The sequence below is a fragment of the Solanum pennellii genome, chromosome 10 (genome assembly GCF_001406875.1).
Source record: "Solanum pennellii chromosome 10, SPENNV200".
NCBI classification, from domain to species: Eukaryota; Viridiplantae; Streptophyta; class Magnoliopsida; order Solanales; family Solanaceae; genus Solanum; species Solanum pennellii.
In genome coordinates, this window is record NC_028646.1 from 75,397,980 (window position 1) to 75,415,309 (window position 17,330).

Here is a 17,330-nt window from a genome sequence, read left to right on the forward strand (position 1 = left end):
CACCCCAAAAAAAAATTTATATTATTTTATCTTTACAAAAATAAAAATTCTACCCCATCCTATGTAATTCCCCCGCTCTTGATTTTTTTTTTTCATTTTGTATTAGATATGTACATACATATACTTTTAGAAAAAAAAAGGGATGATGCACAAGTAAGTACCCCATCAACCTATGCCCGAAATTTCAGAGACACACTTATACTATACTAAGGTCCTATTATCCGCTGAACTTATTTTATTAATAATTTTCTACCCCTTTTTGACCTACCTGACACTATCTTGTGGGCCCAATGCTGGTTGACTTTTTTTTAAACTAGTGCCACGTAGGTCGAAAAGGGATAGAAAATTACTTATAAAATAAGTTCAGGGGGGTAATAGGACCTTAGTATAGTATAGGTGTGTCTCTGAGATTTCGGGCATAGGTTGAGGGGTACTTGTGCATTTTTCCAAAAAAAAGTTACTAGTGTACCGAATATAACATAAATAAGTAAAAAATTAAATAATATTTTCTGGCGGCAAGTAAAAAATTATTTTCGATATGTATATATCTAACACAAAATGATACAAAAATTGGAAGCGAAGGAATTGGTGGGTTGGTAGAATTATTTTTTTTAAAAATAAAATAATATCTAAATTAATATTTGAGGGGGGGAGCATAGAGGGAAAAAATTAAATTCGTTTATAAAAGAAAATTTAAACAAAAGAAAAACTTAAAAAATGGCCCAAGAACGGACGGTAAGAGGAAGTGATGGAGTGGGGTAAGAAAAATACTTTACATTTTATTTATGAAGAAATATTAGTTTTTTGGATAATAATTTTTTAATTTTTAGTTTTAACTAATGCTAATAATTTATTTAATTTTTATCAAGGTTGAATGTTTTGTTCATGTAAAATCTGATGTGCCAATTTATAAAATAAAAGAGAGAGTTTATTACACACCATGATGAGAGTGGTATAAAGAGAGATGTGTATTTCTCAAACTAAAATATAAAAAGTGATAGTTAAAGTGTGAAATTCACACTCTCAATAGTTTATATATAAAACTAAAAAACAATATAATTTGAGTTTGTTTTTGAAACTTAAATCTTTAAATTTTTTTTTACAAATTATTCATTTCTTCCACTTTGAAATCCCAACAAAAATCAACTGTAATCTTCATCAAACTTTTTCAAAATTGAGATATAAAATTCAAAGGTTTTTTTTCAATCATCTCCGGTTCCCAATTTCAATAAATAATTAACAATTTTGCAAAACTCTTTTTTAAATTCAAAACTTATTGATGGAGTACTTTTTTTTAAATCAAAACTCCTTTTTATTCACAAAAAAAAAAATAAAGCACTATTAGGGGTGTGCATCGGCCAATTTGGTTTTATGTGTTATTAATTCGATTTATTGATTTTCGATTTTTAAATATGATAACTCGATAACAAATCAATACAATATTCTTTATCAGTTTTCGGTTTATCGATTTTTGATAGTTATCGATTCGGTTTTCGATTTACCCAATAAGAAAATATCCGTAAAATATAATATGACTTCTTATTTATCTAAATATAGTACAAAGGTTATAATTACATGTCACCGCCAAAACATAGTATGAGATTTTTTATGTTAATCAAATTACGGACCTTTACAAACTTGCAAATGTTACAACCTACAATTACAAACTAAAACTAAAATCAAATAGTCCAATAAGATTAAAACTAAAACTAAAATCAAAAGCTACAATTGCGAACCCTTACATTAGCTTTTAGGTTTTTAGTAAACAATAAAATCTAGTAAAACGGACTAGTGTGAAGTGGATAGAGTACTAATAATTTGATATAGTTATAGTGTCTAGTTATATATTAAATTATTAACATTTAATTGTTAGGAAGGATAAAATAGTAAATTATTACCATCGTATTGGGTTATCGATTTACCCAATAACCCTATAGTGAAACCCGATATCGAACCAATAATCCAATAACTTTTTTTTTATAAACCCATTAAAAACCCAATAACCCAATTACCCAATAACAACAACCCAATAACATTTTTTTCAGTTCAATTTATCGATCGGTTCGATTTTTGCACGCCTCTAAGCATTATTCGCTACTATAACTGCCCAAAAAAATAGAGAGAGAGAGAGAAGGGATTCTATCGGTTTGTGAATGATCCTTTTTAAAAAATATTGTAAAGAAATCAATGGAAATCCATATGTTTATTTTAAGTATAATTTACCTAAATCCAATAGTTTTAACTTATATGTCATAATAATGACTGAATAAAAGTTTTAAGAGCTAAATTACATTATTATTATTTTCAAATCACAAAAGTCTCTTAAAATTTATGAATTTTGAATATATCACTGAACTATCGAATACATGAGCAGATATTCAAATACATAACAAGAGATGTGTCAGAGAGTAGATAGGGCACTGGATACATGGGGGAGATGTATCCAAAGAGGATGAATGCATTAGAGAGTAGAGCGGAATAGAAATGTATCAACGAGAGGAAAGTGATGTATCAAAAGGTGGATTTTTTTTATAAATAGTAGGAAATTTAGAAATTATGATAAAATAAGATGTATATTTGGATAATTTTTTCTTATTTTAAAGGAAAGCGATGTACTTTTGTTGATTACTTTTCATGCAAAAAAAATTTGTACGTAAATCAGTGGCGGATCTACCTTGGTCCTACCGACATCCCTTTATCGGAAAATTAAGTTATATATAGTTATTAAATTTTAGTTTTATTAATATAAATACATAAATTGACATTTCTGGAAACAATTGAAGATTTATTCTATTGGATAGAGGCTTACAAAACGTATATCATGTTGTGTGTTCAAGCCCTACTAGTCGTCCACCATAAATAAAAACTAAATATTTGAATGGAAGTCAACAAATGTCTTTCGGTTAATTGAACACGCACGTTAATTCTTAAAAGTTATGATTATTTATCAATATTATTTCTTCTAAAACTGACGAACCTCTATTGGTTTTTGAAGGAAAATTATAATTGAAGAGTATAAATAAAAAAAAAGAAAAATGTTTTATCAAAGAACATAAATTGTCGAGTGGTTGATATATACTTGAATTTGATTCTAAGTCGTTACATTTCAATTATTATTATTTTTTTCTATAATAGTTTTGACCCTTGATTTGCGATCACAATTCACAATGAAGCAAAACATCTACATATAATTAGTCAATTAAGTATATGCGTTAGCCAAACATATTATTTCATATCAATTACACAAAATGCAAATGCCTAGTATTATAATTATGTATGACAAGTCCTTTTTTTTGTTTTTGAAGCTGATGCCTTTTCTGTGGCTTCCAAAAGGCCTTTTTATACGTGGGCTTGCCCATATGCAATCTTTCTAATCGGGAGCGGCTCAAGCATATTAGTGGCCTAAAGTAAAATCAAATGGGGTTTTAAATTTGAATTATTAATAATTTTTATATAATTAATTTTTTCTAGTTTTTAATTGATAATATAATCATTCTTATTTTGAATTATTTTTCATGAGATAAGTACTTCAAATATGTCAAACTTCTTCTAATAATTTCTTCATTTTTTCATAAAAAATTTACTTTTTCTATAAATAGTACTCAATATTTATTAAAAAATAATAACTTATAACATATTATTGTAAAAAATGAAGCCCCTTAAATTTGAGGCTTAAGGCGCATGTATTTTTTAACAACTTAATTTTTAAAAAAAACTTCTTTGTCAAATTTAGATATAATATTTGGAATCTGTTTCTTCTTATCCTTAAGGAAAGGGGTTCCTTTGCACCCTTAGGAAATTGTCATTTTAAACCCTTTGATTGTTTTTTAAGGGAAAAACTATCATATATACTATTATAATTTATATTTTTAAAACATTACGTATTTTTATCATTAGTCAAGAGTTTTCTATGTATTTTATATTAAGATATATGTATTTTTTTGCTATCAGATACATAAAAATGGAAAAAGAGACCAGCGAGATTTGCTATACATTCCAAATACATGAGAATTCACTTGTATGCAATATATCTAAATTAAATTACACCTAAATTTGACTCCATATATTTGAGATACATGTATTTGGAGACACCACAATCTGATAAGATACATAATGTTGCAAACTAAAGTGTATCTAAGTAATTAGCTCCTAATTAAACCATGGGATTTACATAAGTTCTTTTTTTTTTAAATCTTTGATGTATATGTTGGTGATTGATACAATTTTTAGTCGAGTTACATTTTCTATTTGATTCAGTGAAGCACCATTCAGAACACGTTTTATGTACTTTAGGCTTTGTGCTGAATATATGAGTTCGGAGTTAAAAGGGTAAAAAAATTTGTCAAAACTTTCAAAAGGACATATCAATTTTTTTTAATTAAAAGGGTAAAATCACTCCTGACGGAGCGATTTTGTTTTGACAATTTTTTTTTAAATATCGCTGCGAGTGCAGCGTTTTTCAAAAAAAAAATTAAATTTCTTTTTCATTAAAAAAGTTAATAGAGGCAGGCAGCATTTTGGTCCACATTTGGTGCATTTATTTAAAAAAAAATTGACAAATCACTGCTACGACAATGATTTAAGGATTTTTTTTTCTGGATGAAATCACTGTTACAGTAGCAATTTCTATGTTTTTTTAAAAAAATTAGCACGTCAATTTTTTCATAAACAAATCGCTCCGTGAGGAGCGATTTTGCCCTTTTGGTTAAAAAAAAGTTAATGTACCCTTTTGGAATTTTTGACAATTTTTTTTACCCTTTTGACTTCGGACTCCTGAATATATGGTGGTTCTGTTATTAACCTTTTGTTGGAGGTACAATATCGTTGAATGTAATATAGTCAAATTTCTCTATAATGATGTCATTAAGTTTTGCCTTGTATCAAGTAATGTACATCACACATCTATTGAACTAAATAAAATAGAACATACATTATCATGATCGGATTGTAATATAACAAACCTCCAAAGTTTTATTACAAGATTTCAATTACGATACTAAAACACACATAAAGAAGCTAAAGAGAGAAACCGAAACGATCCGTGATTTAAGCCGGATCAATCTCGACTTAATTATCTTATTATTGTCCACGTAATTGTGCTACTACTATATATTATGATGTGGAAAACAAATGTCTTTCATTAACGTCACTTCACCCTGCATCGTCACATTAAAACAAACATTAACCAAGAAACTTACTACCTAGCTATATATATGTACAATAATAGAAGGAGTAGGGGTAATTAATTTTAAAAGAAGCTTGATAAGTGGATTTAAGTCGGATTTTAAAATTTTAAATCACAAGTATATCATTTTAGCTTAGTTCAAAAAGAAAAAGTTATTCCTCTTATATATATATATTTATGGTTAAGCCACTAGTCGAAATAATTATGCTGTATATTAAGGGGTACTTGAAGTGTCCTACGCCTATTGGTGAAGGGATAAGTGATCTCTTTATATGATCTTGGACAAATCTTTATTCGTGAGCTAACTTTTGAGTTTATGTTATAGCCTCAGTATTTATTTTCTTTTCCAAGAGTTGTTGTGACTAATTTAACTGATCAGGTCAAGCTATCTATTCCGCCCTCCGGAACAGGCTACCAAGGAACCAAACCACCTCTTTACACTACAACTTAAAGTCTTTACCGGCATTAGTTGAGCGTCATTAGAATCAATGTCGCTAAAGATTTTAGAGACATATACAAACTAAAGAGTGTTAATTGCCGCTTAAAATACATATTTAGCGACAATTAAAAATTAATTGCCGTTAATAATCATTTTTGATATAGTGTCATATACTCAGGTCAAGCTATCTATCTCGCCCTCCGAGACAGGTTGCCGAGGAATCAAGCCCACCTCTTTATTTTAGTGGTGCTGGTATTCGTAAGTCAGTCGACTACTAGTCAAGTCTTAATTTGACATGGTATATCAGATCTAGATTCATTTTACGTATCATTTTTTTTTTTACCAAACACACATTAAATGTTCAACTTTTAAGATTGAATTAGGTTAACGAAAACTAAAAAAACATACTTGGAGCAGTCAACAGAGGGGCTGATCTCAAAAGGAATCTTGACACCACAAACTCCAGAGAGACCAGCAGCTTTACCAAAATCAATGCCTTTAATAGTATTAGCAGCTTTTTTGACACATGTACATGATTTTCTACGTTCATGTGGTGTCTTACAAAGCTTAAGCAAATCTTTAATGACACCACAACAGCCTCCTATTGGCCCACGGTTCTGCAAATAAGGAAGGCAATTCACTACCCCAACCTGAATTTGGCCACAAGTCACTGCCTTTGCATGGGGTGCATTTGTAATCAACATGCACAAAACCACCAAACATGCAATCTTCACAAACATTTTCATTCTTTAAAGAGATATATAATTGAGAGAATAGTGTGAGGAGTGTTGGGTAGAAAAATTTAGTGAGTACCTTAGGGTTTTTATAGAGAGGAAATTAATTGGAACTAAAGTGATAAAGTAGTCGAGGAATTTATTCTAAGGCACCTACTCATACAATGGACAAAGTAAAATTATATGACATTTTCAAATAGATTAATCCCAAATATAACTTAAAAAAATATAATTAGTTGGTTTATAATTTTTTTCAGATCCAAAAATCAGAAACTCAAAACAAAATTTTCATATTTAATAGGAAAAACTACATAATTAGCTATATTTTACCATCATAGATATGATTATTACCTAAACTTTTAAAATGTTACATATCTTATCACTAATTAAGGAGTCCGGAGCCTAAAGGGTAAAAAATGTTAACAAAAATTCCAAAACGGTATATGAAATTTCTTTTTAACCAAAAGGGCAAAATCGCTCGCGAAGTAGCGATTTTATCCACTGAAAAAAGCAAAATCGCTGCTATAGCAGCGATTTGTTAAATTTGCTTTAAAAAAAAAAAAAAAATTATAACAAAATCGCTCCCTCGGGAGCGATTTTCAATTTTCAAATTTTTTTTAATACCCTTTTTAAGTAAGTCGCTGCTTATGCAGCGACATTACCTTAAATTTTTTTTTTTTTTTAAAAAAAATAAAATTAAAACAAAATCGCTCCCGAGGGGGCGATTTTGTTATAATTTTTTTTTTTTTTTAAAAAAAATAAAATTAAAACAAAATCGCTCCCGAGGGGGCGATTTTGTTATAATTTTTTTTTTTTTTTAAAAAAAATAAAATTAAAACAAAATCGCTCCCGAGGGGGCGATTTTGTTATAATTTTTTTTTTTTTTTAAAAAAAATAAAATTAAAACAAAATCGCTCCCGAGGGGGCGATTTTGTTATAATTTTTTTTTTTTTTTAAAAAAAATAAAATTAAAACAAAATCGCTCCCGAGGGGGCGATTTTGTTATAATTTTTTTTTTTTTTTAAAAAAAATAAAATTAAAACAAAATCGCTCCCGAGGGGGCGATTTTGTTATAATTTTTTTTTTTTTTTAAAAAAAATAAAATTAAAACAAAATCGCTCCCGAGGGGGCGATTTTGTTATAATTTTTTTTTTTTTTTAAAAAAAATAAAATTAAAACAAAATCGCTCCCGAGGGGGCGATTTTGTTATAATTTTTTTTTTTTTTTAAAAAAAATAAAATTAAAACAAAATCGCTCCCGAGGGGGCGATTTTGTTATAATTTTTTTTTTTTTTTAAAAAAAATAAAATTAAAACAAAATCGCTCCCGAGGGGGCGATTTTGTTATAATTTTTTTTTTTTTTTAAAAAAAATAAAATTAAAACAAAATCGCTCCCGAGGGGGCGATTTTGTTATAATTTTTTTTTTTTTTTAAAAAAAATAAAATTAAAACAAAATCGCTCCCGAGGGGGCGATTTTGTTATAATTTTTTTTTTTTTTTAAAAAAAATAAAATTAAAACAAAATCGCTCCCGAGGGGGCGATTTTGTTATAATTTTTTTTTTTTTTTAAAAAAAATAAAATTAAAACAAAATCGCTCCCGAGGGGGCGATTTTGTTATAATTTTTTTTTTTTTTTAAAAAAAATAAAATTAAAACAAAATCGCTCCCGAGGGGGCGATTTTGTTATAATTTTTTTTTTTTTTTAAAAAAAATAAAATTAAAACAAAATCGCTCCCGAGGGGGCGATTTTGTTATAATTTTTTTTTTTTTTTAAAAAAAATAAAATTAAAACAAAATCGCTCCCGAGGGGGCGATTTTGTTATAATTTTTTTTTTTTTTTAAAAAAAATAAAATTAAAACAAAATCGCTCCCGAGGGGGCGATTTTGTTATAATTTTTTTTTTTTTTTAAAAAAAATAAAATTAAAACAAAATCGCTCCCGAGGGGGCGATTTTGTTATAATTTTTTTTTTTTTTTAAAAAAAATAAAATTAAAACAAAATCGCTCCCGAGGGGGCGATTTTGTTATAATTTTTTTTTTTTTTTAAAAAAAATAAAATTAAAACAAAATCGCTCCCGAGGGGGCGATTTTGTTATAATTTTTTTTTTTTTTTAAAAAAAATAAAATTAAAACAAAATCGCTCCCGAGGGGGCGATTTTGTTATAATTTTTTTTTTTTTTTAAAAAAAATAAAATTAAAACAAAATCGCTCCCGAGGGGGCGATTTTGTTATAATTTTTTTTTTTTTTTAAAAAAAATAAAATTAAAACAAAATCGCTCCCGAGGGGGCGATTTTGTTATAATTTTTTTTTTTTTTTAAAAAAAATAAAATTAAAACAAAATCGCTCCCGAGGGGGCGATTTTGTTATAATTTTTTTTTTTTTTTAAAAAAAATAAAATTAAAACAAAATCGCTCCCGAGGGGGCGATTTTGTTATAATTTTTTTTTTTTTTTAAAAAAAATAAAATTAAAACAAAATCGCTCCCGAGGGGGCGATTTTGTTATAATTTTTTTTTTTTTTTAAAAAAAATAAAATTAAAACAAAATCGCTCCCGAGGGGGCGATTTTGTTATAATTTTTTTTTTTTTTTAAAAAAAATAAAATTAAAACAAAATCGCTCCCGAGGGGGCGATTTTGTTATAATTTTTTTTTTTTTTTAAAAAAAATAAAATTAAAACAAAATCGCTCCCGAGGGGGCGATTTTGTTATAATTTTTTTTTTTTTTTAAAAAAAATAAAATTAAAACAAAATCGCTCCCGAGGGGGCGATTTTGTTATAATTTTTTTTTTTTTTTAAAAAAAATAAAATTAAAACAAAATCGCTCCCGAGGGGGCGATTTTGTTATAATTTTTTTTTTTTTTTAAAAAAAATAAAATTAAAACAAAATCGCTCCCGAGGGGGCGATTTTGTTATAATTTTTTTTTTTTTTTAAAAAAAATAAAATTAAAACAAAATCGCTCCCGAGGGGGCGATTTTGTTATAATTTTTTTTTTTTTTTAAAAAAAATAAAATTAAAACAAAATCGCTCCCTCGGGAGCGATTTTGTTTTAATTTTATTTTTTTAAAAAAAAATCAAATTTAACAAAATCGCTGCTATAGCAGCGATTTTGCTTTTTCCAATAGACAAAATCGCTACTTCGCGAGCGATTTTGCCCTTTTAGTTAAAAAGAAATTTCATATACTGTTTTAGAATTTTTGTTAACATTTTTTACCCTTTAGGCTTTAGACTCACTAATTAAGAATTTCCTACGTATCTTACACTTAGATACATGTATTTTTGCTATCCAATAACACAAAAATAGAGAGAGGAGAGCAATATTCATTTATATCTGGAGTGATTTGCATGTATATTGGATACCAGATATATGGGAAAGTGGCGAGCCAGAAGGGAGAGACGCGAGGGAAGTGAGCGAGATTATACATGTGAATCCACTTGAATACAATGTATCTATAACAAATTACACCTAATTTGACCCCATGTTTCCAACATACATGTATTTGGACGTATCTCGAGACACAAAAATCTTATATGATACGTAATATTGCAAACTAAATTGCTTCTAAGTAATTAGCTCCTAAATTACTAGTCAGATTTATATAAGTTGACCTGTTTAATATGAATGGCCCAAACACTCGCCCCTAGAATTCTCCATGTCTACGATCGATGGCTTTTAATTAGCCATGTACGTACCATTAGACTTTTCGTCGGTAACTCACATTATTCCTCTGTTGTTTGCTTTCACAAATGTCTTGATTTGTAGAAAATGGCCAATACATGAAGGAAAAATCAAAATTATAATCTCATCATGATCTTTATCACTTGGACATCTTATCACCCATCGTCACGTGGCCAAGGCATGAAGAAAAATCTTGTTTGGATTCATATTCTAAGTCAAGTTTGATCATATATCGATTGGTCTTCAATTTGGTATCATCTTCCAAGAAGCAACATATCTTAAGCAACTATAGTTTGAGTCTGAGATCGCTATTGACTATGAATATATTTAATTATTTTACTAAATGAAGATTCAATGTAGAACACATTTTTTCATAACTTATAGGTCTCCTTCAACTAATCTATAAATTATGTAGTTTTTATTATTAAGATGAGTGAATAGTGTTAGAGATATTGACAATTTAATATCAAGAATATTTTTTAATATATATATTAAATTGCGTTACTCTTCCGTCTTGGAAATATATAGATAAAAAGTATAAAATATCTACCTATCAACCAATGATCTCATGTTCCTACAATAACTCCTATAGATACTATTATTACTTATACGTTCAAAATATTAAGTATATAACTAGACGTGTTTCACTGCTATATATATTATTATTATCTATACTTTCAAATATTACGTATCTTATTATATATTAAAGAAAATACACTTAGATATATGTATTTTTTCTATTATATGCACAAAAATAGGGAGAGATGCGAGTGAGATATGAGAGGCCGGAGACAAGCAAGATTTGTTTGTATCTCGAATACATGTGAATCACACCAGATATACACTAGGTACATGTATCTGGAGTGATTTACATGTATCTGAGACACCAGATAAATGGCGAGTGAAATGAGAGAGATGAACGAGATTTGCTATATATTACTGATATATAAGAATTCACTTGGATATAAGATATCTAAAACAAAATATACTTAATTTTAACTCCATGTATCTGAATACATGTATATTGATGTATCTGACATACATGTATATACTTAAACTAGTGAGATTTACTTGCGTTTCCGTCCCACTATTTTCTTGTTTACTCTTTTGAAAGATTTTCGACACCTATAACTAATAGGGGTCTTCTTTCTTTGGCCTATTTTAGTTGTCATATGTGCATAAATATAAAGGATAATGGCCAAATTTAGGTAAAATGGAATAAATTTGCCCCCATTAAAATGGGTCAAGTATGCCATCGCTATTACTAATTGGAAATAATTTCTCCTCTTAACTATGCGAAAAGGAACACATGTCCTTTTTTTTTTCCAGATATCAAGATCGGATAAATTTAAACTTTTTTTTTTATAGTTCAGAAGGTAATTTGATCCTAAATTTTGTAGTTAATGATTTTGAAAACGCATAAAAAAAATAAAATATGACAAATAAAATGAATCGAAAAGAGAAATTTCTCATGACACTGCATATACAAGTAGTGTAATGAGGTGTATATTATTAGTTGTGAATAAAAGATAGAATTATGAGGAAGTAAAAGTTCAAATCTATGATAATTTCATTATAAAAAGAAAAATAAGAGATTATTATTTGTTATTTTTTTGAAAAATACTCACAAAACTTTCTTAATAATTTCTTTAACATTTGACTTTTCTTCAGTAACTCATGATATTTTGCTACAGATTTGCTTTTACTGGACTACAAACTATGTCCTAATTTGAAAAATAAAACTTATAAATTCATTGTGATCTCTATTATTTTGCCTATCTTATCAAGAAAATGATCTTTGGAATCATGTGCCAATTAGTCAAGTTTGTTCAGCAATTTGTCTAATTTGGCATCATTTTCCAAGCAGCGACGTAACTGAAAAACTAAGTAGCGATAGGAAAAAAAATCTGGGAAAAGAAGTTCGTTAAAAATGAAAAAAAAGTATCAAGTTGTATCTTCTTCATCCATACATATTATTAATACAATTAATTGTATCGATGTATAAAAAAAATAATTGAATTTGTGTTTCAGATTGTATTTCTGTAAAAAAAAAAAGAATTGAATGTGTTTCAGATTGTATTTCTGAATTAAAAAAAAGGTAACTTTCACATATATCAAACAAAAAATTCATATTTGTATGCTATAGCAAAGTTTGCATAATTGCGCTCCATAGCAAACATAAAACTGTATAATTCGCTATACATATACAATTGTATAATTCGCTGTCTAAATTGTATAATTCGCCGGCCTATTTCGCTGCAATTGTATAATTCGCTATCCTATTTCACTGCAATTGTATAATGCACAATTGTATGTATATTACATAATTATAAGTGTATAGCAAGAAGATATATGTTTTTCTCTCGCTTTATACAAAAACAGAAACACAATATATACACTTCTGTTGTATAAAGCTAGAGAAAATTGTATTTCACTGCAATTGTATAATTCGCAATTGTATAATTCGTTGGCCTTTTTCTCTGCAATATTTGTATAAAATTTGCATTTGTCTACAATTGAATTGAAGTAAAATGTTTGTAAATTGTATAATTAAGTGTATAACACGAAGATATATGTTTTTGCATGTCTATATACATTATCTCTCGCTTTATACAAAACAGAAACAGAATTATACACTTCTGTGTATAAAGCTAGAGAGGCGAGCAGAGAGTAGCGAGCGAGAATGGGAGAGTGGCGAGCGAGATTTTTGGGAGAGAGACGCCTGGCAAATTTTGGCTAACGTTTGCTATGGAGCACAATTAAATCAAACCCTAGCTACTCCATTTATTTTAGGTTATTAGTTTGCTATTATATACAATTTTTCCAAAAAAAAAAACTGACTCAACTATTATCAGATTGTATTTGTGTATAAAAATAATTGATACAACTATTACAAAAAACACTGAATATTTATTATGTGTGCATTAATATAAGAATTGATACAATATTCAAACAAATATGTATCAATATTTTAATTTAATTTGTGAATCACGAAAAAGTTGAATAGACTATATTTGTCTATTTATTTTAGGGTTGATACAATATTCAAACTATCAATGTATTCAAACTATCAATATTTATTTTATTTGTGTAAATTGAAGTAGACTCTGTGTATTTATTTTTGGACTAATGTAATTAATATTTAATGTAATTAATGTATAGTATTTACTCTATTTATATATCACTTTCAAAGCTAATATGTGTATCTGTATGCGAATCAGGAAGAGAGGCGGGCAAGATTTGAGAGAGAAAGAGAGAAGGGATATTAAGTATATGTGTATATGTAATTTGTGTATCACGGTTGCAATTGAGATACCAATTAAATTACATATGCGATACACCTTGCTCGCCTCAATTCTCTATCTCTCTCAATCTTGCTCACATTTCTCCTTTCTTCTCTTCAAAACTGATGCTATAAATTATACTCCGTTTCAAAAAGAATGTCCCTATTTCCTTTTTAGTTTGTTTCAAAAAGAATGACCCATTTTCTTTTTGACAATAATTTGACTTTAACTTTTCATGTGTCATGTTTAAGACCACAAGATTAAATGACAATTTGGTACATTTAACATAACTTTAATTTAGAACCACAAGATTAAAAATTCTTTTTTCTTTTCTTAAACTTCGTTCCAAATCAAACTAGGTCATCCTTTTTTTAAACGGAGGGAGTAATTAGATAAACTATGTCTGCCATTTATAATTATAATCCAAATTATAACTACTTATGATAACTCCTCATAGAAATATGTGTTCAAGTCCAAAATAATAGGGGGTTGGATCAATAACATCTTTACGAGGAAATTAAACCAAATGTTTATTATATTTGAAATTGCTTATTTTTTATTACATCTTAAATTGTGATTGTGAGTAGTTAATTGATTTTTCTACCAAAAGTTAATCTAGGTGTCTCTCACAACAGGCCACTGCAGGTCAGAATCGTTACCTGCAGTCTTGCATAGTACTTTTGGGTTCAAATTGTTAGGAAAACGCGGATAAACACAATAATATATATGGTAAAAGTAATGGAAATAAAATGGAAAAATAATGACATCAAGAAATTTACGTGGAAATTTTTCTCAATAAGGGAAAAAATCACGGGTCAAGAGGAGCAACTGATATCACTATAGTAAGGAATTTTACCAGTGTAGTCACGAATACAATATTCAAAGTGACTACACACTCAAAAGGAACAATACTCTTTTGGTTTCCACCTTACTAAAATATCGCTCACACTCTATTTTTCTTCACTGACTATTTTTCTTGTATAGTCTATGGAATACCTCACTTTGCTCTCAAAGTGGTTTTTCTCTCTAGCTTTGGTGTGTTCTACAAATGAGCAAGAATGCTCTATTTATAGAAGGATAAAGCCATGCTTATGTCACTAATGACATAGGTAAATATAGCAAAGTCAAAAATGGTTGCAAATCTTACCAATTTGCCAACCACCAAAAATTTTCAACTCCAATTACTATTCCTTTTTAACAATTGCTTGTAGCAATTGGATAGCTAAAGTTGACCAAAAAACGGGATGAATTCAACAAATCTCCCCCTCCAGTCCCATTTACTGGAAGAATGTGTCTTCATCTTCTTTAGAGAGAGTTTATACCCACAAGTTCTTTGCATAACTCGAACTTGTCTTTCGGTATCGTCTTGGTCAGCATATCTGTAGGATTTTCACTTGTTTTGATCTTTTTGACGTGAAATGATTCACTCTCCACTTCCTCACGAATCCAGTGATATCTGACGTCGATGTGTTTTGTTCTTGCATGGTATATCGAGTTCTTACTCAGGTCTATTGCACTCTGGCTGTCACAATAGACAATATACTCCATCTGATTCAAACCAAGCTCTTGAAGAAATCGTTTCAGTCATATAATCTCCTTACCGGCTTCAGTAGCCGCAATATACTCAGCTTCAGTTGTAGATAGTGCAACACACTTCTACAACTTCGATTGCCATGATATAGCTCCCCCTGAAAAAGTAAACAAATATCCAGTGGTGGATTTTCTGTTATCAAGGTCACCTGCCATATCAGAATCTGTATCCTTTCAAGATTGGATTTGATGCTCCAAAACACAAGCATTCATCTGAGCTTCCTCTAAGATACCTGAGTATCGACTTCACAGCTTCCCAATGCTCTTTTTTCGGATTTTCGAGAAATCTGCTCAAAACACCGACTGCGTGAGCAATATCAGGTCTACTGCATACCATTGCATACATTAGACTTCCGACGACGGAGGAATATGGAACTTTGCCCATGTTTTCTTTTTTCTCCTTAGCTGTAGGACACATCTTCTTGCTCAACTTCATATGACCAGCAAGAGGTGTAGTAACAAGCTTAGCATTCTTCATATTGAAGCGCGCTAGTACACGTTCAATGTACTTCTTCTGGGACAAATAAATCTTTCTTTCATCTCTGTGATGAGTTGTTCTCATGCCCAAAATTTGCTTGGCATGTCCCAAGTCTTTCATAGAAAAAGACTTACACAACTCTTTCTTCAGCTCGTCAATCTTGGAAGTATTCTTGCCCACAATTAACATATCATCCACATACAACAAAATGATGACAAAATCTTGGTTAGAAATTTTTTGTACAAATACACAATGATCTGAAGAAGTCTTCTTATAGCGTTGCTCCTTCATGACAGATTCAAACTTCTTGTACCAATGTCTAGGAGCTTGCTTTAGGCCATATAGACTCTTTCTGAGTTTGCACACAAAATTTTCTTTACCATCTACTTTGAAGCCCTCAGGTTGTTGCATATAAATCTCTTCTTCTAGGTCACTGTGAAGGAAAGTCATCTTCACATCCATTTGTTCAATCTCTAAATTAATACTAGCAGCCAAACCTAGAATTGTGCGAATCAAGGACATTTTCACAACAGGAGAAAATATTTCGTCAAAGTCAATATCCTTCCTTTGACCAAATCCCTTAACAACCAATTTAGCTTTGTACCTGGGCTTCAAGTTGTGTTCTTCAATTTTAACTTTGAACACCCACTTGTTCTTCAAAGCTCTCATGCCCTTGGACAATTTTACCAACTCATAAGTGTGGTTCTCATGCAGAGACTTCATCTCATCTTGCATGGCTTCAATCCATTTATCCTTGTGCTCATCTTCCATGGCCTCCTCATAACATTCAGGTTCTCCTCCGTCAGTGAGTAACACATACTCATTAGGTGAATAACGGGAGGAAGAAAATCGTTGTCTTGTGGACATCCGAAGCGAAATATTTAATTCGTCCACAACTTCATGAGCTACAGAATTATCAATAACAATATCATTGTTATTATCTACATCAACATGTTGATTCGATACATGATTTTGGCGCCACCATGATTATCAAGCCCAACAACATCATGCACACTTGTGTGAGAAACTTCATCATCATGAACTATTCCATCAGAACTTGAATATTTTAGCTTCTCCGCTTTGTCAATATCTTCAATTGTTTGATTCTCCATGAAAATAATATCACGGCTTCTCACAAGTTTCCTTTCAATTGGATCATATAGCCTGTAACCAAATTCATCAAGGCCATATCCAATGAAGATGCACTGCCTTGTCTTGGCATCTAACTTTGACCTCTCATCTTTTGGCACATGTACAAAAGCTTAGCAACCAAATACTCTCAAATGGTCATAGGAAACACCCTTTCCGTACCAAACACTATTTGGTACATCACTTTGCAAAGCAACAGCCGGAGATAGATTAATAACATGTGCAGCGATCAATAAAGCCTCACCCCAAAATGAGTTCGGCAACTTTGCTTCAGAAAGCAAACATCTAACTCTTTCCATCAAGGTCCTGTTCATTCTCTCAGCCAAACCATTAAACTGAGGAGTCTTGAGGAGTCTTTGGTGTCAAATACCTTGATGCTTGCAATATTCGTCAAATAGTCCACAACATTCACCACCATTATTAGTACGAATACATTTAAGTTTCCTTCCAGTTTCTCTTTCAACTGAAGCTTGAAACTGCTTGAAGACACCTAACACTTGGTCTTTAGTCTTCAAGACATAGACCCAAAGTTTTCTCGAGCAATCATCAATGAAAGTGACAAAGGAGAGTGCACCCCCCAATGTCTTTGTCTTTATTGGACCACATAAATCAGAATGCACCAACTCAAGCAACTCTGTCTTTCTAGAAGGAGGGTAGGACTTAAAAGAAACTCTATTTTGTTTACCAGTCAAGCACTGCTCACACTTTTCTAATTTAGCACTTTTGAAATTTAACAAAAATTTCTTCTTGGCTAGAACATTAAGTCTTTTCTCGCTTATGTGGTTAAGTCTCTTGTG

General features: G+C 29.9%; 1 protein-coding gene across 1 annotated transcript; it reads right to left on the minus strand.

The window, feature by feature from the left end:
• Positions 1 to 4,844: 4,844 nt before the first annotated feature.
• LOC107032495 (non-specific lipid-transfer protein 2-like) lies at positions 4,845 to 6,546 on the minus strand. Its single transcript, XM_015234100.1, has 2 exons — positions 6,033 to 6,546; positions 4,845 to 5,156 (listed from the first exon to the last, which is right to left on the minus strand). The coding sequence occupies exons 1-2, from the start codon at positions 6,368 to 6,370 to the stop codon at positions 5,147 to 5,149; spliced, it is 348 nt and encodes a 115-aa protein (XP_015089586.1). The 5' UTR covers positions 6,371 to 6,546; the 3' UTR covers positions 4,845 to 5,146.
• Positions 6,547 to 17,330: the final 10,784 nt, after the last annotated feature.

Excerpts from the sequence above, each read along its gene's own strand:
- LOC107032495 (XM_015234100.1), bottom strand. The coding sequence starts at position 6,370 with ATGAAAATGTTTGTGAAGATTGCATGTTTGGTGGTTTTGTGCATGTTG.